Source organism: Zeus faber (assembly GCF_960531495.2).
Source record: "Zeus faber genome assembly, chromosome: 12".
NCBI classification, from domain to species: domain Eukaryota; kingdom Metazoa; phylum Chordata; class Actinopteri; order Zeiformes; family Zeidae; genus Zeus; species Zeus faber.
In genome coordinates this window covers 32,226,831-32,254,468 of record NC_137196.1, presented here as the reverse complement: position 1 = coordinate 32,254,468, position 27,638 = coordinate 32,226,831, and the positions used below count along the sequence as shown (strand labels likewise).

The following is a 27,638-nucleotide window of genomic DNA, read 5'->3' as shown; positions in this document are numbered from 1 at the left end:
GCTCCCCAGGTTGCCATGGAAACCAAGTGGAGCCCTGTTTCCTATCAAGTGTCTCAGCAATGGAGGAAAACTGTAAACCTGCACTTACCACGCCCTCTGGTGGTGGGAGAGGCTCAGTGCAGGTGCACCAACCAAAGTGCATGAGTTCAAATTACAGGTTTCAAGGGTCTTCAAGTGGAGACCTGCGGCCCTCTGCTGTTTCACTGAGTTACTGCAGAGTTGCGTGAAATTAATCTGAAATTAAATAAAAAAAAAGCAAAAAATAAAGCAATGGATAGAAAACAAACAGTGGTTTTGTGTGTGAGCGGGCGAGAGCTTGTAGGGTGTATTGATGCGTCAAGTGCAGCATACTAGAGAGATGTTGCTTGTAGAGATGCATGTGACTCCCCTCACTTCCTGCAACTGACCAACCCAGTCTTGGGTAAAGGAAGCCGAGTGCGTTAGTCTTCCGAGGTCAGTACATAGCCTCTCCATTGCCAAGACTTCTGCAGTGCCTCCGCGTGGCCACACACGGTAACTGGGTATCGCGAGGTCCCAGGCCAAACTGTAGGAGATCTCGGAGCAGCAGTGGGCCCCAGAGGCAAGGCGCGCAGGCCCACCGGTGTGTGGACAAGCCCTGGCGTCTGCCAACCACTGTCCCAGCTATGGGTTAAATAGCATGGGCAGATGGGGCTCATAGCCTTGGACGGCAACCCGTCTAGGAGAAGGACACTCTGAACTAAAACCGGGACCTCGAGGAGTTGCGCCCCACAGTCAGCTATCAGCATAGTAAAGCCAACCATGGAATACAAAGTCATCCCAAATCCTATACTTCCAGCGGCGGGAGTCCACAGGAACATCGCGGCGGAAGGTGGTGCTGGTCCTCCTCCTGGAGGGCACCATGGCGACAGGACCTCAAACCCTGGGAGTGTCCCAGGGAGGGTCCTGTCCGATCGCAGCACCCTGTCCAATGCACTCATGCACTGTCGGAGACCATTCGTTATGGGAACCTTCAACGCATGCACAGCGAGAGAAGAAGCGAGGTTGATTGAGCTAGCACATTGTGCTGAGGAATGGGGAGTGGAGATCCTAGGGATCCAAGAACACAGAAGAGTGCACACTGATGACCCGATCGTGTACCACAGAGTGGAGAGATGCACGTTCATCTCTGCATCAGCGTGGCGAAACGAGGCCCAGGCCGCGACAGGCGGCGTCGGGTTAATGGTGAGTTCTCGAGCGCGAAAGGCTCTTCGTCGTGTTTACCACCACACAGACAGGATCCTGATCGCAGAGTTTTCGGGGAACCCAGTAACAACAGTCATAGTCGTATACTCACCCACCAACGTGGAACCATCTGACGTGGTGGTGGAGTTCTTTGAGGACCTAGTAACAGCGGTCCGAGACGTCCCAGCACACAACTTCCTGGCAATCTGTGGGGACTTCAACGCAAGGCCTGGACCAGAGGACGCACCCTTCCCTTACCACGACTCTACCAACTGCAACGGCGCCTACCTCACTGCCTTCCTCATGGAACACGAGCTGCTGGCGGCAAACACAATCTTCCGGAAGAGAACAGGCAAGAGGTGGACCTTCCGAGATCGAGCCACAGGTACGCTTCGACAGTTGGATTACATCCTAGTGAGGAAGAGGTGGAGGAACTCCATCATGAATGCAGAACCATACTCCACATTCAGTTCTGTGGGCTCAGACCACCGCGTGGTCTCCATGCGGGTGAGACTGAGCCTCAGGGACCCTAAACCAAGTCCTAAGATCTGGCGGGACTGGAAAGCGTTCTCAAACGACCCTGGCCTTCAAACCAGGTACACGGAGGAGGTGAGGAAGCGTTTCCAGCAGCTGGACAAAGGAGCGGAGTCCAGCAACGAATACATGCGTTTCATTGCTGCGAACGAGGAGGCGACCAAACTATGTGTGCCCATGATGGAGAGAGTCAGATCCTCCCGGCGATCGAAACACCCTGAGGTAGTAGCGGCGCGAGGGTATGTGGAGGAAGCCCGCCTCAACTATGAGAGGGTACCAACAGTGGAGAGACGTAGGGAGCTGAACGAAGCCAAACAGCTTCTCTTCAACACCTACGACACCATCAAAGGGGAGGAGCTGATGGAGGAAGTGCAGAGAGTGAAGGCAGCGCAAGGTGGACAGAGACATGGGGAGGCCTGGAGGGTAATCAATGAAATGACCGGGAGGAAGAGGACCAAGGAGGGACAGGTCGACGGACACAGCCCTGAGGAGAGGGTGACAACCTGGGCCAGGCACTTCCAGAGGCTGCTGGGAGAGACTGCGGAAGCAGTGGAGGAAGATGTGCCAACAGTCCTCCAAGACCTGGGAATTGATGATGGTCCCTTCACGGCTGGGGAGGTCGCCAGGGCAAAAACCACCGTGAAAGTGGGGAAAAGTGCCGGTCCAGATGGTCTACCCCCAGAGGTCCTGAAGAAATGTGATCTCGACGACATCTTTCTAGATTTCTGCAACCTTGCTCTGCTGCACAATCGGCCGCCTGATATGTGGTCTCTATCGAACATCATCCCAGTGCCCAAAGCTGGAGATCTCTCGAAACCGGACAACTACCGAGGCATTAGCCTGACATGGATCCCTGCAAAGATCTACAATCGCATGATACTGAACAGGATAAGACCTGCCATCGACCCTCATTTGAGGGAGAACCAGAACGGCTTTCGGGAGGGGAGAACAACAACAGCCCAGATCTTGGCACTCAGGAGAATAATTGAGGAGGTGAGGAAGGACAACCTGACTGCAGTTCTGTGCTTCATTGATTTCAAAAAGGCTTTTGACTCGATCCACAGAGGCATGATGGTGAATATCCTTAGGGCGTATGGAATTCCTTCCAACCTACTCCGAGCAATAGAGACCATGTACGCAGGAACAAGGGCCAAGGTGATGACCCCAGATGGCAACAGCGAGGAGTTTGACATCCTGGCTGTTGTTATGCAAGGCGACACACTAGCCCCCTTCCTCTTCATCATAGTCCTCGATTACGCACTCAGGAAGGCAATCAGCGGGCGAGAGCAGGAACTTGGCTTCACGCTAACACCAAGGAGGTCAAGACGACATCCTGCAGTGGTCCTCACAGACCTTGATTATGCGGATGACATCAGTCTGCTCTCCAATAATGTGGAACAAGCACAAGAACTACTGAAAAGGGTAGAGCTGGAGTGCGCCAAAGTAGGCCTGAGGCTAAACGCCAAGAAAACTGAGGTCATCACTTATAACGTTCCACCAGAACATCAACCTCTGACTACAGCAGGAGGAACTGTGCTGAAAGAAGTCAATGACTTCAAGTACCTGGGTTCATGGGTCAACTCAACTGAGCAAGATCTGAAAGTGAGGAAGGCACCTGCATGGAGGGCCCTGAACGGCATGTCCAGTGTATGGAACTCCAACCTCCCCCGCCAAATCAAACTCAGCTTCTTCTATGCGACAGTAGAGTCCGTTCTCCTCTATGGCAGTGAATGCTGGTCCCTGGAGCCAACCCTAGAGAAGTCCCTGGACGGGTGCTACACCAGGATGTTGCGTGTAGTGCTTAACATCAGCAAGAGTACACATGTAACCATCAGAATTCTGTACGAGGGAATACCAAGGGTGGGCGAGAAGATTGCCGCAAGGAGAATGAGACTAGCAGGACACTGCCAAAGACACCAGGAGCTGCCAGCCAGCAAACTGGTACTGTGGGAGCCAACACATGGGCACCGGTCACGAGGACGTCCCACTTTAACATATGTGGCTGTACTCAAGAATGATGCGGGAGCACAAAGCACCAACGAGCTGGCCAGATGTATGGAGAACCAGGATGACTGGAAACAACGATGGAAGGCTCGTCTGAGGACGACCTAGAGTGGTCGCAGTACGCAAAGACGGACTTGGGGACTTGGTAGTTGAGACTTGGTAGTTGGACTGGGCAGTACAGACTCCCGGGGACAGGAGGACGCAGGACGGTCATTCTGCCAAATGCATTGTGGGATACTTGTCCGTCCCAAGTCCACACAAGTCACCACCCATGCATCCTCCATCAAATGGGCGGAGCAAGTGCACATCCTGGCATTTGGACTGGACTTGGCTTGATGCGTACTTTGAATTGGAGCAGTACTTGGGCAGCGACTGATGACGTTTCACAAGTACACAAGTACAGACAAGAACACAAGTACACACAAGAACACAAGTACAGACAAGAACACAAGTACACACAAGAACACAAGTACAGACAAGAACACAAGTAGAGACAAGTACACAAGTACAGACAAGAACACAAGTACACAAGAACACAAGTACACACAAGAACACAAGTACCCCAAAAAAATCCCCCCAAAAATGGTGGCAAAATCATATTTTTTACAAAATTAATAATATATACATACATACATATATTTTTTATACAACAAATGCATATATATATATATATATATACATTTATTTATTTATTTATTTATTTATTTATCTATTCATTTATTTATTTATCATTTTTGTTTACACAATGTATACAGCTCAATTTAGTGGATTTTTAAAAATTTGTATTCTTGTCCCCAAGATTTCATAATATTTATTTGAATGATAATAATGATGATAAATAATATGGTAGTTGATCAAACCTGTATAATATTATTAGAGTATTACAGGCAGATAAAGTACACCTGTTTGGGGGTATTGTGAGCGTGCAGTGCGGGGCGGGGCCTGCAACGCGGGGCGGGGCCTGCAATGCGGGGCGTGGCCTGCAGGGGGCGCAGTCAATGAACAGTGAAAGTTTGCGCCCAGAGTGCGCGGATCAGATGACGTCACTGAAACAGCCGTAACAGACATCGTTCATAAAAAACGTTTCACCCTGAAAAGGAGAAAATGAAACGAAGGGAAATAATTATTATGTGGAAGCAACTTGTATGAAAGGACACTTTATGACGTCATTACTTCTGTTCTTTCATCATATAATGTTGTTGCCTAAAATCTCAGAACGCGTGCATGTTTGAGTGCGCGACACAGAAACAAAGCGACAGTGTGCGTGCGTGCGTGCGTGCGGGTGCGTGTGTGTGTGTGCACGTGTGCGTGCGTGCGTGTGCTCGTGTGTGTGCACGTGTGCGTGTGGGCGCGCGCGGCTCCGGGAGCGCGCGCGCGCCAAGCGCCACAGTCACGGGCACGAGCCCAGCAGCCAGCACGCGCAGCAGCGGAGCCGCAAAAAAACCGGGAGAAAAAGCCAAAAAGCTGCGGAGTAGAAGTTGAAACGGTAAGAGCGTGAAAGATGAAGGATGAGTCGGTGCGAGGCTGCGGCCTCCTCTGCCCCGCGGCCCCTTTCAGGGACGAGCAGCTCGTTTCAGCTCGTTTCAGCTCGTTTCAGCTCGTTTCAGCTCGTTTCAGCTCGTTTCAGCTCGTTTCGTTTTATTTCGTTTTATTTCGTTTCGTTTCGTTTCGTTTCGTTTCATTGTTTTCTCTTCTCTCGCGTGAGCGGAAAGGGGTGTGTGCTCCACGCGCACCGTCTGGAGGCGGAAACCTCCTCTTTTCCGCTTCGGCGTCAAATCAATAACTGATCAATAAGAAGCTGCGTCCGAGCTGCCGGGCGGAGCGCGCGCGTGTCGACGGTCATTGATCCGCGTCGTGGACGGAGAAGGGCTCGTGACGTCCCGTGGATCCGCTCTTTGTCTGGAGCCGTGACACGCGGCGTGGAGCCGGCGCGCACGCGCAATCATTTCCACTTTTCCTCCGAGAATGAACGAATGAATCAATGAACGAATGAATCAATGAACGAATGAATCAATGAACGAATGAATCAATGAACGAATGAATCAATGAACGAATGAATCAATGAACGAATGAACGTGGATGGATGACAGGTGGATGGATGACAGGTGGATGGATGACAGGTGGATGGATGACAGGTGGATGGATGACAGGTGGATGGATGACAGGTGGATGGATGACAGATGGATGGATGACAGATGGATGGATGACAGATGGATGGATGACAGGTGGATGGATGACAGGTGGATGGATGACAGGTGGATGGATGACAGGTGGATGGATGACAGGTGCACGGTGGTGTGCTTCGTTGTTGGTTTTTCACTTTTTCCATTTGCTTGCATTGGGCTTATTATTAGTAATTAGTATTTTTGTCAAATTTGATTCCGTGTGCACGTGCTGTGTGTGTGTGTGTGTGTGTGTGTGCTGAGAACCTGCTCCTTTGTTTCCTCCGCGCATGCGCACGTGCATTTGGGTGGGGCTCCACCAGACGCCACCAGGACCAGGATGAACATGTGTTGGATGAGATGGAGGGATGGAGGTTAGAGGAAGAGAAGGTGCTTGGTTGGAGAGATCTGCTGCTGGAGGGAGAGAAGGATGGAGGGATGGAATGGGAGGAGAGAGGGAGGGAGGGATGGAGTGGTGAGGGAGGGTTGAGAGAGGGATAGATGGAGAGGGATGGATGGCTGGATGGATGGATGGAGGGATGAAGGAGGGATGGATGGCTGGATGGATGGAGGGATGAAGGAGGGATGAGAGGGATGGATGGATTGAGGGACGATGGAGGGAGATGTGTAAATAAAGTGGTATATTCAGTGTCGTTCCACCGGCTTCTCTTGCAATGTATTGAGTTGTTGCTGAGAGGGGGTGTTGCCCTCCGTTCTTGGTAAGACCTGGCAACCCGTGGGTCCAGGCGCCGCCGATGAATCCTCTCCGTCTCTTTTTGATGATGTAACACTTGAGCTGGTGGGGACACCCTGGGGCCTCTGGAAGGACCTCCTGGGGGGTCCCCGCACCCCATGTTGAAAACCTCCGCTCGGATGGAGGCCGGGGGGTGGTTCATGACGTGGCTGGAGTGATGGAGAAGAGATGGAAGGAGGATGAGTCATCCGTCAGTGCTGGGAGAGGGCGGGGCAGGGGATGGAGCCGTTTCCACGGCGACGCCTCGTCTCTAAAACGTTTGTTTCTCTGTAGCGACGGATCATCACCCTGAGTTATGATGTCATTATCATCCCTGCGGCTCCGCATGGTGCTCCTATGTATACTGTCTACATATATGATACGTATAATATTCGATTTCTATATACAGTATATATATATACACTGTATATATATACTGTTTATAAGAGTATATATATATATATATATACACAGTATACATATATATATATGTATATATCCAGTATATAACAGTATATATACAGTATGTAACAGTATATATCCAGTATACAACAGTATATTTACTTTATATAACAGTATATATATATATATATATATATACATATCTCCAGTATTTGTACAGTATATAACAGTATATATACAGTATATAAGAGTATATTTACTTTATATAACAGTATATATACAGTATGTAACAGTATATATCCAGTATACAACAGTATATTTACTTTATATAACAGTATATATATATATATATATATATATATATATATCCAGTATTTGTACAGTATATAACAGTATATTTACTTTATATAACAGTATATATATATATATCTCCAGTATTTGTACAGTATATATACAGTATATAACAGTATATTTACTTTATATAACAGTATATATACAGCATATAGACAGTATATAACAGTATATATATATATATATATATATATATATATATATATATATACACACAGTATATATATATACAGTATATAACAGTATATATATATATATATATATATATATATATATATATATATATATATATATATATATATATATACACAGTATATATATATACAGTATATAACAGTATATATACAGCATATAGACAGTATATAACAGTATATATATACATATATATATATATATATATATATATATATATATATATATACAGTATATATATATACAGTATATAACAGTATATATATACATATATATATATATATATATATATACACAGTATATATATATATATATATATATATATATATATACACAGTATATATATATACAGTATATAACAGTATATATTCATGCAGGCTGCAGGGTGCGGTACCGTCTAGACTGTCTGGGGTCATGTGGAGGTTAGGAAGCGGCTCCGCCCTGTCTCAGCGCCCCCTCCATCTCTCCATCCTTCTATCCCTACATCCCTCCATCCCTCCATCTCTCCATCCCTCCATCCCTCCATCTCTCCATCCTTCCATCCCTCCATCTCTCCATCTCTCCATCCCTCCATCCCTCCATCTCTCCATCTCTCCATCCCTCCATCCCTCCATCTCTCCATCCTTCCATCCCTCTATCTCTCCATCCTTCCATCCCTCCATCTCTCCATCCCTCCATCCCTCCATCTCTCCATCCTTCCATCCCTCCATCTCTCCATCCTTCCATCCCTCTATATCTACATCCTTCCATCCCTCCATCCCTCCATCTCTCCATCCTTCCATCCCTCTATATCTACATCCTTCCATCCCTCCATCCCTCCATCTCTCCATCCTTCCATCCCTCCATCTCTCCATCCTTCCATCCCTCCATCTCTACATCCTTCCATCCCTCCATCTCTCAATCCTTCTATCCCTCCATCTCTACATCCTTCCATCCCTCCACCTTTTCATCCCTCCACCCCTCCATCTCTTCATCCTGCCATCTCTTCATCCCTCCATCTCTCAATCTCTTCATCCCTCCAGGGATAGAGGGATGGAGGGATGAAGAGATGGAGGAGTATGTTTCATTGCCATGTGTTGGTGAGTTAGTGCTGGTGCCTGCTGCATTCTGGGTAATAAGTGAAGAACATGTGAAGAGTTAAATCACAGTGTTTAAAAAGTTCCATAACTTCAGCGTCTGGAACTAGGATGTGTTTATATTATATTATTTTATAATAATAATATAATGTATATATTATATATTATATATATGTCATAATAATTTTATAATAATATATTATAATATATACATTTTATGATAATATAATGTATATATTATATATACATTATAATATATATATTATATATATATCATAATATATATATCATAATAATTTTATAATAGAAAATTGTATATATAATACATACATTCTATCATAGTATATATTATATATTATATATACATTATAGGGTTAGGGTTATCAATAAAAAATGACCTGCTCTCTTCATAATGGTACTTTTTATTGACTTTCTTTTTGCTTTTATTGTCATTATTCATATAATCACTGTTGTTGTTATTATGGGTTTAAATGACACTAGTTGTTAATGTTATTACTGTTATTATTATGGGGTTGATCTGTTGTTATTGTATCTAATATTGATGTTGTTGTTGAGTACTACCTGCCTTCTAGCTTTGGAAATACTGTTGTAATAACTGTCATTGAAATAAAAATCAACTGAATATATTCTACATCATTATATTCATCATAAAACTCTGAAAACTGAATATGAACCTTTTCAAAGACCCAAGCATCAACACGTCTGTCTGTCTGTCTGTCTGTCTGTCTGTCTGTCTGTCTGTCTGTCTGTCTGTCTCTCTGTCTGTCTGTCTGTCTGTCTCCCTGCCTATCTGTCTGTTGGCCTGTGTTTCTCTGTCTGTCTGTATCCCTGTCTGTCTCTCTCTCGCTGTCCCTCTACTTGGAGAAAGTGTTTTTGTGTGTGTCTCTGATTTGAGTCTAATTTGAGCGTCAGGTGAATTATCTGGTTGCCAGGTTGACTGTTGCTCAGCGATTCATATGAGTAGCAACTTGTTGTTTTCTGTTCTTCCACTCGCCTGAACCCGGACGACCTCATCCTTCTTATTATTCTTCCAACTGAACTTCAGCGGCTGCAGCGTTACCCTGACACACACCCCATAGAGGACATGCCCTACAGGACAAACAGGGAACTGCAGCTTCAGCCAACTTCACTTTTCTTTTCAAAGAAAATAATCTTGAACACATAACGTGCTAGCGATCATAAACACCTGCTGGACACCTGCTGGACGCCTCCTGAATGCCTGCTGTGTGCCTCCTGAATGCCTGCTGGGCACCTGCTGGACGCCTCCTGAATGCCTGCTGTGTGCCTCCTGAATGCCTGCTGGGCACCTGCTGGACACCTCCTGGATGCCTGCCGGGCACCTGCTGAACACCTCCTGGATGCCTCCTGAATGCCTGCTGGACACCTGCTGGACCTCTCCTGAATGCCTGCTGGACACCTCTTGGATGCCTCCTGAATGCCTGCTGGGCACCTGCTGGACACCTGATGAATGCCTGCTGGACACCTGCTATGTGCCTCCTGAATGCCTGCTCGACACCTGCTGGATGCCTGCTGAATGCCTGCTGGACACCTGCTGGACGCATGCTTGACGCCTCCTGAATGCCTGCTGGACGCCTCCTGAATGCCTGCTGGACGCCTCCTGAATGCCTGCTAGACACCTGCTGGACACCTGCTGAATGCCTACTGAACACCGGCTGGACGCCTCCAGAATGCCTGCTGGACACCTGCTGAATGCCTACTGAACACCGGCTGGACGCCTCCAGAATGCCTGCTGGACACCTACTGAATGCCTACTGAACACCGGCTGGACGCCTCCAGAATGCCTGCTGGACACCTGCTGAATGCCTACTGAACATCTGCTGAACGCCTTCTGGACACCTGCTGTGTGCCTCCTGAATGCATTGCATTGCATTAGAATTAGCAGACTGCTGGATGCCTCCTGAATGCCTGCTGGACACCTGCTGGAGGCCTTCTGAATGCCTGCTGGACACCTCCTGAATGCCTGCAGGGCACCTGCTGGTTGCCTGTTGCATCGCGGCCTGTGCAGGGATATTGGTGGAGAAGCTGTCAGATCAGTTTGGGAGAAATCTCTTTGAAATGACGGAGAAGACTGATCCATGCGTTCATTTTGGATCCTGCTTTATGACATGCACCTAATTGCAGCTTGTCGTCTGTGCACAGTTTGCCTCCCTTACTCAAAATGGCCTCTGTCTGTCTGTCTGTCTGTCTGTCTGTCTGCAATAAGATTCCGATTCAAGAGGCTGTAGACCACATGACTTCCTGTGTGAAACCAACAAGATGGCCGTCCTCCCTCTACCTGGCTTCCCAGCAGTTAATGAGCCGTAATGCAAGCAGATTTTTTCAGCAGAATCTTGGAGCATAATGGATGATTTGATAACTCTGGACTCAATCCGTCCAGAAGAATAAATTGTGTGACTATAATAAATATAAAGGAGCTGGTTCCTGGTGTACATTCAGGGATTGGACATAGAACACAGAAGGTCAACAGCTCAACACCAGAACTAGAACGTACGGCCATATGAGCGCTCTGCTCTCAGAAGGTTCCTCTTCCGTCCAATGAAGAGTCTTCTCTTTGGGTCATCAGTGCCACTAGCACAAAGTACATATCGTATCTAACAAGTAGTAATTATCTAACATATAGAACACATATAAAATAAAGTATGTATCTCACATATTGTACTTATCTAACATCTACTGTAGTACTTATCTTTATTTTTTCCCCCTGTGTTGTCATCATGCTGGACATACTACACAGAGTACTTGTTCCATTGCATGTAGCACAGAGTTAGTTGCAAGTGGAGTTGAACTTGTCAAACTGCTGCAACAACTCTGTCCTGTGTACGAGCTGTGGGACGAGCAGAGCACACAACCACCAGCAAGCCCCTCTTTGGAGAACCATCTGACCATGTAGCATTCAATCATCATTACTACTGCAAGAGGGAGAATCACCACGGTGACACAAATACACATAGAAACAAACAACATGTACATGGAAAAACATAAACATAGAAACAAACAACAACATGTACATGGAAAAACATAAACATAGAAACAAACAACAACATGTACATGAAAAAACATAAACATAGAAACAAACAACAACATGTACATTAAAAAACATAAACATAGAAACAAACAACAACATGTACATGGAAAAACATAAGCATAGAAACAAACAATATTTACACAAAAACAAACATCAGACGAGAACATGTATAGAAACAGTGAATCAGGTCCAGGAAAACTGGAACTACAACTGGTGACGTGGCCTCTTCCTGTCATAGTTATGACAGTAAATGAGGGAGAAAAGGAGAGAAATGAAACCAGGAGGCTGCTGGGTGTGTGTGTGTGTGTGTGTGTGTGTGTGTGTGTGTGTGTGTGTGTGTGTGTGTGTGTGTGTGTGTGTGTGTGTGTGTGTGTGTGTGTGTGTGTGTGTAAGGCGTCCACCGGTGAGTGTACAGGACTTATCCAAATTGGTTCCGGTGTAAGGCTGGTATTATGTTGTGACGCCTCCAAGCAGCAGAAAGGACCCCTGGCCCCCAGAGAAGCCGGAAGCCTGCGGAGCGACCCACACGCCTGGCCCCGAGGAGCATAAACCAGTCCCAGGGAGCACAAGGAAACCCTGCACCCCATGGGCGCACACATACAACCCGCCCCCAAGTGCAGGCACAAGACCCAGCCGCAGGGGCAGAACCCGGGCCGCGCTGACAGACCGGCAGCCCGCCCGAACCGCCCACCCCGTAGGCGAGCCAGCGGGACCCCCATGACCACCCACACCCGCGCAAGTGCGGGTGTGGGTGGAAGTGCATCGCGCAAATGCGATACCGGGCCATGCCGGGCGGCCCCGCGCCCCCATGGCCCCTGGTCAGCCGAACAGAGGGCGGCACCGAACAGAGGGCGGCAGACGGCACCCCCACCCACTGCCCGCCCCCCCAGCGACGAGTGCCCCGCGGTGCGCCAGAGAACAGGTCCCCGGCAGCACGGTGTGACGACAGGAGTCCGCCCCGCCCCGAGGGAGGCCACATGGTGAGCCCTGCGTCGAGCACACCCAGGCGGGCTCAGGGCCCAGCGGCGCCGACCCGCCCACCACGGGGTCAAGACCCTATTAATAAATGTAACCATTGGGATGTGGTGAGATAATCTCTCTTTTTCCAATTGAGTAATATTATTTTCCTGGCAATTGTTAAAGCGATCCAAACGGGTTGGTGGTGTTTCAGTGGTGGGTCGACTGAGGAGAGGTCACCGAGGAGACATATGGAGACTGGAATGCTGCGATCCAGAAGGGTTGATAGCTTCTGGGTGATGTTGGTCCAGAAGGTTTGGAATGGTGGGACATAAAGTACATATCTAACATATAGTACTTATCTAACATATAGTATATACCTAACATATAGTACGTATATAACATATAGTATGTATCTATCAGACAGTATGTATCTAACATATACAGTAGTATGTATCTGACATTTAGTATGTATCAAGCATATAGTACTTATGTAACGTATAGTACATATCTAACATATAGTACTTATGTAACATATAGTACTTATGTAATATATAGTACATATCAAACATATAGTACATAACTTACATATAGTACGTATCTAATATATAGTACTTCAGCTTCTCTGGGGGCCCGGGGATTTTCTGTGGCTGTAGGGCGTCTCCCAGCTGCAGAGCTCAGGGAGGCTTCAGGCTCCTTTCCGCTGCTTGGAGGTGCCACAATATAAGGTATTATACCTTATACCTTATACCTTATACATTATACATTATACCTTATACATATACCTTATACCTTATACATTATACATTATACCTTATACATATACCTTATACCTTATACCTTATACATTATACATTATACCTTATGCATATACCTTATACCTTATACCTTATACATTATACATTATACCTTATACATATACCTTATACCTTATACCTTATACATTATACATTATACCTTATACATATACCTTATACCTTATACCTTATACATTATACATTATACCTTATACATATACCTTATACCTTATACCTTATACATTATACATTATACCTTATACATATACCTTATACCTTATACCTTATACATTATACATTATACATTATACCTTATACCTTGTACTTTATACATTATACCTTATACCTTATACATTATACATTATACCTTATACATATACCTTATACCTTATACCTTATACTTTATACATTATACCTTATACATTATACATTATACCTTATACATATACCTTATACCTTATACCTTATACTTTATACATTATACCTTATACATATACCTTATACCTTATACTTTATACATTATACCTTATACCTTATACATTATACATTATACATTATACCTTATACCTTATACCTTATACTTTATACATTATACCTTATACATATACCTTATACCTTATAGCTTATACTTTATACATTATACCTGATACATTATACCTTATACATTATACCTTATACATTATACCTTATACCTTATACATTATACCTTATAGCTTATACCTAACATATGGTACGTATCTAACATATATTATGTATCTAACATATAGTACGTATCTAACACTTTGTACTTGTGTAACATATAGTATATAGCTAACATAGCATTTATCTATTATATAGTACGTATCTAACATATAATACTTATGTAACATATAGTATATAGCTAACATATCGTATTTATCTATTATATAGTACGTATCTAACATATAATACTTATGTAACATATAGTATATAGCTAACATGTCGTATTTATCTATTATATAGTACGTATCTAACATATAATACTTATGTAACATATAGTATATAGCTAACATATCGTATTTATCTATTATATAGTACGTATCTAACATATAATACTTATATAACATATCGTATATATCTAACATATAGTATTTATCTAATACTGTATATAGTATGTATCTAACATATAGTACGTATCTAACATATAGTACTTATGTAACATATAGTATATATCTAACATATAGTATTCATCGAACATATAGTACTTCTGTAACATGGTATATATCCATATATATATATGGGGATGGTAGCTCAGGCGGTAGAGCTGGTGGTCTAGTCATGTAAAGGTTGCTGGTTGGATCCCAGGCTCCTCCTGCTAGCATGCTGTAGTGTCCTTGAGCAAGACACTTAACCCCTCATTGCTCCTGATGGCTGGATAAAAGCGTCTGCTAAATGACTAAATGTAAATGTAATGTAATATATCGAACATATAGTACGAATCTAACATATAGTACTGATATAACATATGTAACATATTGTACTTATATATCCTCTTTCTGTCAGTAGAAACCTTCTCCACCTCCCCCTTCTGTCAGTACACGGTGGCACGGTGGCGCAGTGGCGCAGTGCATTGCACTGCTGCCTCACAGCAAGAAGGTCCTGGGTTCGATTCCCGCCTGGGGCGCTGTTGGCACCGTGCTCCGGTGGGTTATCTCCCAAACAGGAGCCTTTCTGTGTGGAGTTTGCATGTTCTCCCCGTGCTCACATGGGGTTTCCTCCGATGGACACTTATCACCTGGTCCCCGGGCGCGTCCACGTACGCTGCCCACTGCTCCTGGCTGTGCCCCCGGAGGAAGGACAAGCCAGGATGGGTCAAAAGCAAAGGAGCCATTTCACCGGCACCATCAAGCATGTGTTGTGGAGTGACGATTAAAGACTGTTTCTTCTTCTTTCTTCTACAAACCTTCTCCACCTCCTATCCCTGTCAGTAGAAACCTTCTCCACCTCCTTCTGTCAGTAGAAACGTTCTCCACCTCCTTCTGTCAGTAGAAACCTTCTCCACCTCCTGTCAGTAGAAACTTTCTACACCACCTCCTTCTGTCAGTAGAAACCGTCTCCACCTCCTTCTGTCAGTAGAAACCTTCTCCACCTCCTCATTTTGTCAGTAGAAACCTTCTCCACCTCCTCCTTCTCTCAGTACAAACCTTCTCCACCTCCTATCCCTGTCAGTAGAAACCTTCTCCGGCTCCTTCTGTCAGTAGAAACCTTCTCCACCTCCTTCTGTCAGTAGAAACGTTCTCCACCTCCTTCTGTCAGTAGAAACCTTCTCCACCTCCTGTCAGTAGAAACTTTCTACACCACCTCCTTCTGTCAGTAGAAACCGTCTCCACCTCCTTCTGTCAGTAGAAACCTTCTCCACCTCCTCATTTTGTCAGTAGAAACCTTCTCCACCTCCTCCTTCTCTCAGTACAAACCTTCTCCACCTCCTATCCCTGTCAGTAGAAACCTTCTCCGGCTCCTTCTGTCAGTTGAAACCATCTCCACCTCCTTCTGTCAGTAGAAACCTTCTCCACCTCCTTCTGTCAGTAGAAAACCCCTCCACCTCCTTCTGTCAGTAGAAACCTTCTACAGCTCCTTCTGTCAGAAGAAACCTTCTCCACCTCCTTCTGTCAGTAGAAACCTTCTCCACCTCCTCCTTCTGTCAGTACAAACCTTCTCCACCTCCTATCCCTGTCAGTAGAAACCTTCTCCGGCTCCTTCTGTCAGTAGAAACTATCTCCACCTCCTTCTGTCAGTAGAAACCTTCTCCACCTCCTTCTGTCAGTAGAAACCTTCTACAGCTCCTTCTGTCAATAGAAACCTTCTCCACCTCCTTCTGTCAGTAGAAACGTTCTCCACCTCCTGCCAGTAGAAACCTTCTCCACCTCCTTCTGTCAGTAGAAACCTTCTCCACCTCCTGTCAGTAGAAACTTTCTACACCACCTCCTTCTGTCAGTAGAAACCTTCTCCACCTCCTTCTGTTAGTAGAAACCTCCACCTGCTTCTGTCAGTAGAAACCTTCTACACCTCCTCCTTCTGTCAGTAGAAACCTTCTCCTCCTCCTTCTGTCAGTAGAAACCTTCTCCACCTCCTTCTGTGTAGTTCAGGTTATAGTTCAGGTTATAGTTCAGGTTATAGTTCAGGTTATAGATCAGGTTATAGTTCAGGTTATTGTTCAGGTTATAGTTCAGGTTATAGTTCAGGTTATAGTTCAGGTTATAGTTCAGGTCATAGATCAGGTTATAGTTCAGGTTATAGTTCAGGTTATAGTTCAGGTTATAGTTCAGGTCATAGATCAGGTTATAGTTCAGGTTATAGATCAGGTTATAGTTCAGGTTATAGTTCAGGTTATAGTTTAGGTTATAGTTCAGGTTATAGTTCAGGTTATAGTTCAGGTTATAGTTCAGGTTATAGTTCAGGTTATAGTTTAGGTTATAGTTCAGGTTATAGTTCAGGTTATTGTTCAGGTTATAGTTCAGGTTATAGTTCAGGTTATAGTTTAGGTTATAGTTCAGGTTATAGTTCAGGTTATAGTTCAGGTTATAGTTCAGGTTATAGTTCAGGTTATAGTTTAGGTTATAGTTCAGGTTATAGATCAGGTTATTGTTCAGGTTATAGTTTAGGTTATAGTTCAGGTTATAGTTCAGGTTATAGTTTAGGTTATAGTTCAGGTTATAGTTTAGGTTATAGATCAGGTCATAGTTCAGGTTATAGTTCAGGTTATAGATCAGGTTGTGGTTCAGGTTATTGTGAGGGAAAAATGATTATGATCAACTTTTTTGAATGAGGACAAAGGCCTCTACCTCCAAAAGGGGGTTTGAAAACATTTGTCTGTCTTCCCAGGAACCCCCCAGAGTTCATGTAAAGAGAAATGTTTTGCTCCTACAATGTCAATTCTAATATGAAAGAAACCGATCACACTTGGCCTGTTTACCTTCTATGAGATGAGGGACACTCCTGGGGAAGTGCATTGTCATGCAACCCCCATTCTGCCAGGTCAAGGTTGCAAGTACCTGTTATTTACATTCTAGGAAGGGGGGGCACCCAGGAAGACAGTTAGGGGGGAGGCAGACTCGTCTGAGACCTCTGACCCAAACCACACCCTGTTTCTACTGTATAAAGCCTCCTGTCTTTCTCTGTGATATCAGATTGATCCCAGCGCTGCTTTGGAGCAGTACTGAATCTTTCTCTTTATTCTGCAGAATAAATAATCTTGGATATTCTCAGTTTTGTCTTCTTGTAGCGGGCAGATTAACCTCACCGATCATTGCGGAAGAATTTCCTTCACATTATAGATCAGGTTATAGATCAGGTTATAGATCAGTTCTAGGTGAGTTTTTCAATGAAGTGAAAAAGTCTCTTTTTGATCAAGTGTGATCCAAGACTTTAACCGAACAAATCATTGGAGCAGTGGTTCTCAAGCTGTGGTCCGTGTCCCCGTGGGGGGACCCAGCGACATGAGGCTTCTCTGCTTCCTCTGGAGCTTTTCTCCGCCATTCACGTGGCTCTGATTCAGACTTTTGGAGTCAAACGCTGTGAGTCACGTCCAGTGTTTGTAAGTGTGATAATACAAGGAAGGAGTGTTTGAGGTCAGCTCCCATCGCTCTGTTCAAAACTCTTCACTGGGAAGAGGCTTTTCAGGGACAAACAGGAAATATTCTCAGTTCAAACTATTTTTCATATTTTTGGCACAAACTGAAAACCCACCTTTTCACTTCCTGTTCCGCCGACAAATTCAGTCAGTGAAGCCATTTGTTGTGGTGATCGTGAAACCGTTTAATTTGGCAAGTTGTGTCAATGGAAGGGCGGCCATCTTGGCTCTTTGTTTAACCCCGCTGGGTTTGTTCTGCGTGACCGTCCACTGCGTCTTGTTCATTGTAGTGGATCGGTCAACATGGCCGCCAGGGTGGATGCGGTGCTGGCTTGGACGTGTTCCCTTCGTGCTTGGCTGGAGGGAACGCTCCAGTTGGTCACTACATTTAGAAAACAATCCAAAACCTGGTCAGAGTTTGGAATGTGCAGAATGTGTAGAAAGCTGCAGCTGAGTCCTGCTCAGTTCCTCTGTCTGTAGAACAATGCACCAGCTCTGAACTGGAGTTTGACACCAGCTCGTGGCGTTGGCGATCCACTTTCACATTTTACCATGAATTCAAGTGGCATCAGACCCTGGAGACCCAGTGGACGAGTGGGACCAGGCCCCAGTACGGAGCCTCTCCTTGGGATCGGCTGTGAGGGAGCGTCCCCACCAGGCCCGGTGCCACACCGCATCGGCGTTTGGACAACACTGGTTCCCGCTAGTGGATCAGAATCTGTGTGTATTCATATTAAACTCAGGGACCGGATCAATCAAACTGATCATCACTGATTAATCAGCTCTATTTCCATGTAAGTTACGATGACTCCAATACTTCTATTTTTATTATAAATTCTAATGGGGATTTTACTTTTAATACTTAAAGTATATTTAAGAGGCAGGACCTTACACTTGTACTGCAGTAGTACTTCTTCCATTGCCGTTTCTGCTCAGACTCTTTGTTCTCAACGCGTCCCATCGCCTCCAAACCCATCGGGTCGTCCCGTCCAGACACAACAGCTGAGTTGGACAAAGACGCCGAAGCAGCGGTGGCAGAGACGCTGAGGGTTCAGAGAGATGCCAAGAACAATCAGCCGTGTTTTTAATGGGCCGAGGGCTTGGCAGCAGTGAAAAATAAAGACATCAAATGACGGGATGAAAGGGACTGGACCTGGACCGGACTCCTTAGAAGGGACGACTCACAGCAGTTATCCAATACCGATGGGGGGCTGATAAAAACCCTAAAGCTGGGGCCACCTGACGTGATTTCCCTCAATCATGAACGACAATGAAAAGATTGAGCGCCGCACATTGGACATCTGCGTGAGGCAAAATATTTCGCAACATTTTGACGCCAAAAAAAACATGGCTGCCGTGCAGCTCCCTACAGTGGTTGTTTGTGGAGCGAACTTGCAGCGCTGAGATTCTCTACTGATCAGACTCATGAGCCGCTCCTCCATTCCACAAGTCCGCACTCATCCACTTCCTGCTTCCTTTGCATCGCCATTGTGCAGGCGCACGATCTCATTGGCTGTTGAAAGTTACCGTTGCGATTTGACGCTTTGATGCGCACAACCTAAAGGATTTTGGAAAGACTCGCCCGATAAAATCAAACATGTTTGATTGAATCGTGACCTGGACGATTGGGATCGCACTTCGACAGATCCACACACATCGAAGACAGATACGACTCTACAGCACGACTACCTGGACCACCCTGTACAACCTGGACCACCCTGTATTACCTGGACCACCCTGTACTCCCCTGACCACCCTGTACTACCCTGACCACCCTGTACTACCCTGACCACCCTGTACTACCCTGGACCACCCTGTACTACCCTGGCCACCCTGTACTACCCTGACCACCCTGTACTACCCTGACCACCCTGTACTACCCTGGCCACCCTGTGCTACAACGACTCCTGATCTCAAATCATTGTCAACTCAGCTGTAAAAACCCTGTAACGTGGCACTAGCTCCACCAGCTCCGTCAACAAGGAGCCCTCCTCCTCGTGTTCCTCCCTCTGTTTCCTTTCTCACATTGTGCTTGAAACAATCAGTGAACGTAGCAGCTGTCTGACTGCCTGACTGACTGACTGACTGACTGACTGACTGACTGACTGACTGACTAACTGACCGACTGACTGACTGCCTGACTGACTGACTGTCTGACTGACTGACTGACTGCCTGACTGACTGACTGTCTGTCTGTCTGACTGACTGACTGACTGACTAAGTGACTGACTGACTGACTGACTGACTCTCGGACTGCCTGACTGACTGACTGACTGACTGTCTGACTGACTGACTGACTGACTGACTAAGTGACTGACTGACTGACTGACTGACTCTCGGACTGCCTGACTGACTGACTGACTAACTGACTGACTGACTGACTGACTGCCTGACTGTCTGACTGCCTGACTGACTAACTGACTGACTGCATGACTGCCTGACTGACTGCCTGACTGCCTGACTGACTGACCGACTAACTGACTGCCTGACTGACTAACTGACCGCCTCACTGACTGACTGTCTGATGCCGGACTACCCATTGTTGATATTTGCTGGAAGTTACATAACAAAGGGTTGTTTGAGAAACGCTGCTCAGAGACAAACAGAAGGAGCCAGAAAACAGCTCCACGCTGGACGATCGTCCCCTAGCTCCGCCTGGTGGACATCACCCACACCTGTCACTCAGTCCAAGGATGGAGTATAAACGGGGTCAGTCCAGAACCTATGAAGACATATCCATAGTGAAACGGACGGACGGACGGACAGACGGACAGACGGAGGGATAGATAGACAGATAGAGCAGAATTTGATTGGTTTGTTGTTGTATTCACCCTGTGCAGGAAGTACTAAGTAAAGTATTTGAACTAGAAATTACTTTCATCAGCCTTACTCTCCCTCTCCCAGCGTGCCTTGCTCGCCCTCTCCCAGCATGCCTTGCTCTGTGGCTGATGGATGCAGGGAGATGGGGCCAGATTTTCTGCTCCAGTTTTTCAAACTCAAAGCTCACTTTGACGCTTTTAGATCCGACTCATTTGAAAACCCCCTTGGGGACGCTCATGTGTCACTCCAGTGCAGGGCGGGAGCATCCTGGAGCGTCCTGGAGTGTCTTTGAATGTCCTGGAGCGTCCTGAAACATCCTTGAGCGTCCTAGAACATCCTGGAATGTCCCGGAAGGTCCCGGAACCCCCTGGAACGTCCTGGAGCATCATCGAACATCCTGGAACATCCTGGAACGTCCTAGACCATCCTTGGATGTCCTGGAATGTCCTGGAACATCCTGGAATGTCCTGGAACGCCCTGCAGTGTCCTGGAACATGGATGAATAATGATCAGAACAATGATAAATGAGAAATAAGAATAACATTTGCTCTCCAATGTCTTGTGTTTCATGTGTGACGTCTCTTTAAATGACGGCACAAATAGACACGTGCAAATAGTTCAAGTTCAAGAGTTTATTTGTCACATACAAAGACATACGGTGGATTCTGGTTCTATAATTATATCATGGAATTTATTGTCTGTGTTGTATTAAATATACATTTCAATCCTCCTCAATGAAACTTACCTTAACTTACCTAAAGTCCTGGCTATTAAAATATCAATGGCAAAGTAAGAGCGCTCACATAGAGCAGACAGAAAGAAAACCTGCGTCCTAGAGGCAGCTCCAGATCAGGACGGCTTGGAGAGCTGCGTCAGCGGGAAGCTCAGCCGCCTGTCACCTCATTCCTCCTTCGGGTGCCTTCTGGGAGCTCCTTCCGTAAACCAGTTGCAGTAATTGTTTTAATCCCATGAGAGAGACTTCCTGGCAATCAGGTTCCGCTTCGTCCGCTAGGGAAGCTCTTTAAAAAGCAGTTCAGCGAACAGCCACGAGATGCTGCTAGGCGTCCGTGTGGCACATGCACGGACCATGTTTCCATGTTCCGTGTTTCTCTTGTATCGGATGACTTTCAGTAACAATTGCGGTTACTATGGTTACCGTTGGGACACCTCTCCGTGTCCGTCCATCCCATCCTGCTCGGCAGATGGGGCGTGTCCAGGACGTCTCGGGGTCTCCGCTGTGAGCACGGTCGACCGGCCGCCACCAGGCAGCCGGCTGTCACTGGACGCTCGTCGCTAATCTGCCGCCCGTCCGAGTTGAGAGCCGGAGCTCCCGGAGAGCCCAGGAGCTCCGACGCGCTGGGATGATGACCCTGCCCTCATTATGGAAGGTGGTGGAACTGGATCAACCCAGAAATCCATTCATTTATTTAGACCTTCTTTCTGAGAACTAACTGAAAGAACCCACTGAGAGGGCTGGGCCGTTCCTCCACTGCTGTCGGTCAAAGCCTTGTGCTGCCATGTTGTCCTCCAAGAAGCCAGGCTGGCAGAAGCCAGCCAGGAATAACAGTCAACCAGGAATAACAGACACCACCGTTCATTCCCCTGATACGATAAAGAACGGACCCAGCCTGTCCACGGAAAGCCCCGAGGCTGAAGCAGGTTCTGGTGACGGTGGGCTGTTCTCAAGGTTTCCTTTTTACTGCCACATTGCATCGTGGGAAATGCTCTCGTCTATCTGCTCTGAGCCAATCACGCTCCATTTGGTTTAACTTAGCCATTTGGTTTTTTAGCCAATCGGGTTTAATTTTTTTAAATGAACAACGCATCAATGGTTGCTACGGCAACGTCAGTTCTAGCTGTATTCATGTGAAACTTCATCGGGTCCAAAGCTGGTGTGGTGCAGTGCGGCCACATGACATCATGCGGCAGAAGGGCGCGTGTTTTGTTGTAACTCATCATGTGAACGCCTCCATTTCCAGCTTTAGCCCTTGTTAAATCATAACATGCCGGCATTTTGTTTTCTTGTAGCCTAGCGGGGTGTAAGCACGCTGAAGTGCAGCAGATTGACCCCCGACCCCAGAGCGATGCCGCTCTTATAGGAACGTCTATGGGACATTTATCGATCTTTAAAGAAGAAGAAGAAAGAAGAAACAGTCTTTATCCATCACGCAACACACCACACTACAACACCTGCTTGCACACACACACACATGCACATGCTTTTGATGGTGGCCGGTGAAATGGATCCTCTGCATTGAACCATCCTGGCTTGTCCTTCCTCTGGGGGCACAGCCAGGAGCAGTGGGCAGCGTACGTGGACGCGCCCGGGGACCAGGTGATAAGTGTCCATCGCTGGTCAGACAATGATGGGTGCATGTTTTTGAGGGGGGTCCTTACTGACGTGAGGTGGAGGAAACCCCATGTGAACACGGGGAGAACATGCAAACTCCACACAGAAAGGCTCCTATTTGGGAGATAACCCGCCGGAGCACGGTGCCAACAGCGCCCCAGGCGGGAATCGAACCCAGGACCTTCTTGCTGTGAGGCAAAAAGGAAACCGTGGATACACGAGACGTAAGCTTCCACTGCACATGAATCCATTACTATGTTTCATCTTCAAGTCTTGAGGGACGTGAATATCATTTCATTTCATGAGGTTTTTTTCATGGGGATTTACTGACTACTACTACTGATTATTTGGATTGAAGTCTGTGGTGAAAGGAGGTTTTCTGCCAGTACTGCCAACTAGTGGATGCCTAAGGTATTGCAAGCGTACCGACACCCCTGGTTTAGTCAGAGTCGCTGCTCAATGCATCTTTCACAAGGTTGTTCTGAAGATGGCATCCATCTCCAAAGTCCTATTGACTAAAAACATGAATAAATAAAGCGTAAAGCGTACCATGTCTGCAGATCAATAAGTTAAATTCATCAATATATTGATGAAAATATTTCACACATCACTTCCTTTTGGATTAAATCTATTATCCGGGTCTGGCTGCAGTTACTCAACAAACAATCCTTTTTCCCAAGTGACTCCAGCCGCGGAGTGGTTGCAAGGACTTTCATCACTAGTTGTCAGGACCACACTGACACTGCTTTCTCCTCCTTCTCCTTTGTCCTTTCTTCTGAAGCATCTTCTGGAGTTTCGGCTCCTTCCTCCGTCCCGCATCAGCCGTGCAGCCGGACAGTCGCTGCTGTGCTCCGTGTGAAGACGTGTCTGGAGCGGGTTCGGCTTCCTGTCGGAGGCCGATCAGCTTCCTGCTTCCTCTGCTTTCTCGCTGAATAGTTTGAGGGCGTAAAGCTGCGGGGTTCCAAGAACAATTCAGACAGAAAGGCACAACACCCCAATGACTTCCATGTTCACACGTTGTCATCACTGAGCGTTGGATGTTAATCCTCCAAACACATTTTTCTTAAAGCTCATTTCACCTGTTGAAGTATTTCTTTCATGTGAATGTCTTTTCCTTCCATGAAATAAAACAGTGTTCATTCGTTTGCACGAGCTGCTTGATGTTCCACACCAGCAGCAGATCCATGTCCTGCTTCCCACCGCACGTCCTGATGCAGGTCGTCAAACTGCATGCTGGGAAATGAAATGGACGCAAAGCCAATTCAGAGATTATCTATATCTTCAAATCATCTCGATCAAGTTTCTAAGGTGAAAGGAAATTTGGGTTTTAAAGCCCAAACAAAATACTTCTTCATAATAAATTACTACTTCATAGCTTCACGGTCCTGCTGTGATTTCCTCAGTGTAGACCTGTTTCCAAATGCAGCGTCTGCAGCCTCAAGTTTAAATCCTCCTCCCCATCGAGGAGGCAGATGGTGAAGATCTGTGGAGAGAGAGAGAGAGAGGGAGAGAGAGGGAGATCGAGAGAGAGAGGGAAAGCGGGAGAGAGAAAGAGAGAGGGAGAGTATGTGCTATGGTCACTACCTTGTGGCATAAAGATCTGTTTCACGACACTGAGTTGAAGGACAGGTTTGAGTCATCGTGGGGTGGAACACAGCGATCGACAACAGAATCTGTTTTTATTGATCCGGGTTTGAGTCGTCGTGGGGTGGAACACAGCGATCGACAACAGAATCTGTTTTTATTGATCCAGTGTTGAGGGAACAGCTTCAGCTGATGGTAGCTTAACATTTTCCTTGAAGCGTTGATTCTGTCAAACCTGATTCTATCAGGTTGTGAGTCATTTGTCTCCCAACTCGTCCTCGTTCTCTTGCAGAACCTGAACCACAACTCTGCGGGCGCCCCCCAAATTCATCTCCCCGAACTGAGACTTTTTGTGATGAATCCAGTTTGGAACATTTTGACGTTTGGACATTTTATATTTGACGGCGTTCAGCCATTCATCATTCATTGTTATTTGTTCAATGACAAAGGGAAATGTGAACGCGTGTCCTCTTGAAAGGACGTTCTCAAAAGGTGGACAAATAAGCGTCTTTAGCTGGAGGTGGAGTAGGTGGAGCAGGTGGACGGATGGACGCTCTACTGTGCATCTAGCTGAGCTTTGGAGAACGCCACGCTGCAAACTGCCTTTCCACGCACAGGCACACAACGCACTTCCAAACTCTTCTCTTTTTTTTTCAATCTGAATGACGTCATCTCGGTCCTTTAACGAGTCTCTTAAGCCACAGAGTGTGAGTGTCTGTTCCCAGAGAACCCACAGGGATCCCAGCGCTAAGTGGCTGAGAAGCAGCTGAGAGGACTCTCCGGTCCCATCTGCGAGGTGTGAACCCTCTGAGGTTCCTCACCGCCCGTTGGAGACCATTACAGCCTTGTTGAGATATTTTTCATTTGCTCAGTCACGCCGGGCGTTGGTGCCTTGGAGGGAGGTTTTTGCACCATGAATGAGGTGTTCGTGGCCAGAGACAAAGAGGTGGTCACACGCACAGGAACATGATGGGTCTATTAGTATACTCATAGTACTATACTGTAAGTATCTCATTTCAGTATCAGAGCCAACTGTACACAGCAAATTCTGGTCTTCATAAATTGTGGATTTCCATTTGACGTGAAGCTTGTGAAGCCCTCTCAGGCCGTACTCTGAGTAAGAGCTGAAGAACTGAACTAGACTTGACCTGTGTGGACCTGGTGCTGATTCCAACCGTAGCCCCCTACAACAGGACCACATTACTCCTGCACTGGCCTCCCTCCACTGGCTCCCAGTTTGGCTCAGAGTTGACCTTAAGGTTTTATTGATTGTTTGTAGCAAACCCCATGGCACCTTCCTCTGTCCTGACCCGTTCTTCCTCTAATTACCGGGGTCCTCTCACCAGAAGCTTCTGGCTGTCCAATGGACTTGGTTAAAGCTGAAGGGTGATTGGACATTTGGACATCATGCTTCTACAAAGCTGTTGAATAGTTTCCTCTTCCGTATTCTGTCTGATCCCAACTCCCAACTTCTGTATCACATCTCAAAACATCTTTTTTCTTTAGCCTTTGGAATAGATCGATCTGTAGTATCATGCTTCTCGGTCGTGTTGCTTTGTGTGTGTGTGTGATAAAGAATAATAAAGACTTCTGTCTTTATTATCTGTTCGGTATATTATCTGTCACCAATGTTTTATGAATAAGTAGACTTGACTAAAGAAGCTGGAAAGTTTTAAAGAAGCCCCCTCCAACAATACCTTGATGGGTTTCTCTTCTTTTTCCCTTCCAGAGGCAAGAGGTAAAATGGGAGGCAAGCTGAGCAAGAAGAAGAAGGGATACAACGTGAATGATGAAAAGGCCAAAGACCAGGAGGCCAAAGCCGAGGGGGCGTCAGGAGAGGAGAGCGAAGCGCCCAAAGACCATAAGGACGACGCCCCGGCCGCCGACAGCAAAGAGGTAGCCAATGACACGGCGGCCAAGGATGCAGCACCGGCAGCGAAGGAAGAGGACAAGAGCGCGGCCAAGGAGCCCGAGAAACTGGCTGCCAACGCCGAGCCCCCCCAGGGCACGGAGCCCGCAAAGGCCGAGGAGAAACCCCCCGCGGCCCCTGCGAAAGAACCGGCCCCGGCTCCTGCGAAGGATTCAGAGGCCAAGCCCACGTCTCCGACCCCAGTGACGGGGAGTAAAGATGAGGCCGACGCCAAAAAGACTGAGGCCCCTGCGGCACCGGCGGCCCCCACCGCCTCCCCCGAGCCCAAGCCCGCCGAGGCCCCCAGTTCCACAGCCGCTGCCGAGCCCATGGCCAAGGAGGCAAACGCCACGGAGGCACCGAGCAAGGATCAAACCGTAGCAGTTCAAGATTAATGGACAGCTTCTTTTTGGAATGAAGATATGAGTACCTAACACCACAACCAAGAAGTAAAAAAGAAAAAAACGAAAGGAATTAGCCCACCCATTTTATGGAAATAACAATAATAATAATAATAATCCATATCATGATGATGTGATTTGAGGAAGGAAGGAGATCTGGGCGACCGCCTCGAGAAGGATTGTCTCCTGGAGGATTGTTATTATTATTATTATTACTATTATTATTATTATTTATAATATTATTATTATTATTATTATTATTAGTATTAGTAGTAGTAGTAGTAGTAGTAGTAGTAGTAGTAGTAGTAGTAGTATTATGAGTACTATTATTTTTATGATGTTCTATTCTGTTCTTTTCTGCTGTAGTATTTTAACTTTGATACAAGTCGATGTCCCCCATGCACCCCCTGCATCTCCCAATCATCCTCCTTTTAACCTTCATTTCATCTGATCCCGTCACGGTCCTTTCCAAGGCGTGACCCCTTAGCCGAGCCCAGGGCCACGTATT

General features: G+C 46.3%; 1 protein-coding gene across 1 annotated transcript; it reads left to right on the top strand.

Moving 5' to 3' along the window:
* Positions 1-5,196: 5,196 nt before the first annotated feature.
* On the top strand, positions 5,197-27,124 carry basp1 (brain abundant, membrane attached signal protein 1; the record flags this gene model as incomplete). Its single annotated transcript, XM_080010742.1, has 2 exons — positions 5,197-5,227; positions 26,550-27,124. The coding sequence occupies exon 2, from the start codon at positions 26,564-26,566 to the stop codon at positions 27,122-27,124; it is 561 nt and encodes a 186-aa protein (XP_079866868.1). The 5' UTR covers positions 5,197-5,227; positions 26,550-26,563.
* Between the last annotated feature and the right edge of the window lie 514 nt (positions 27,125-27,638).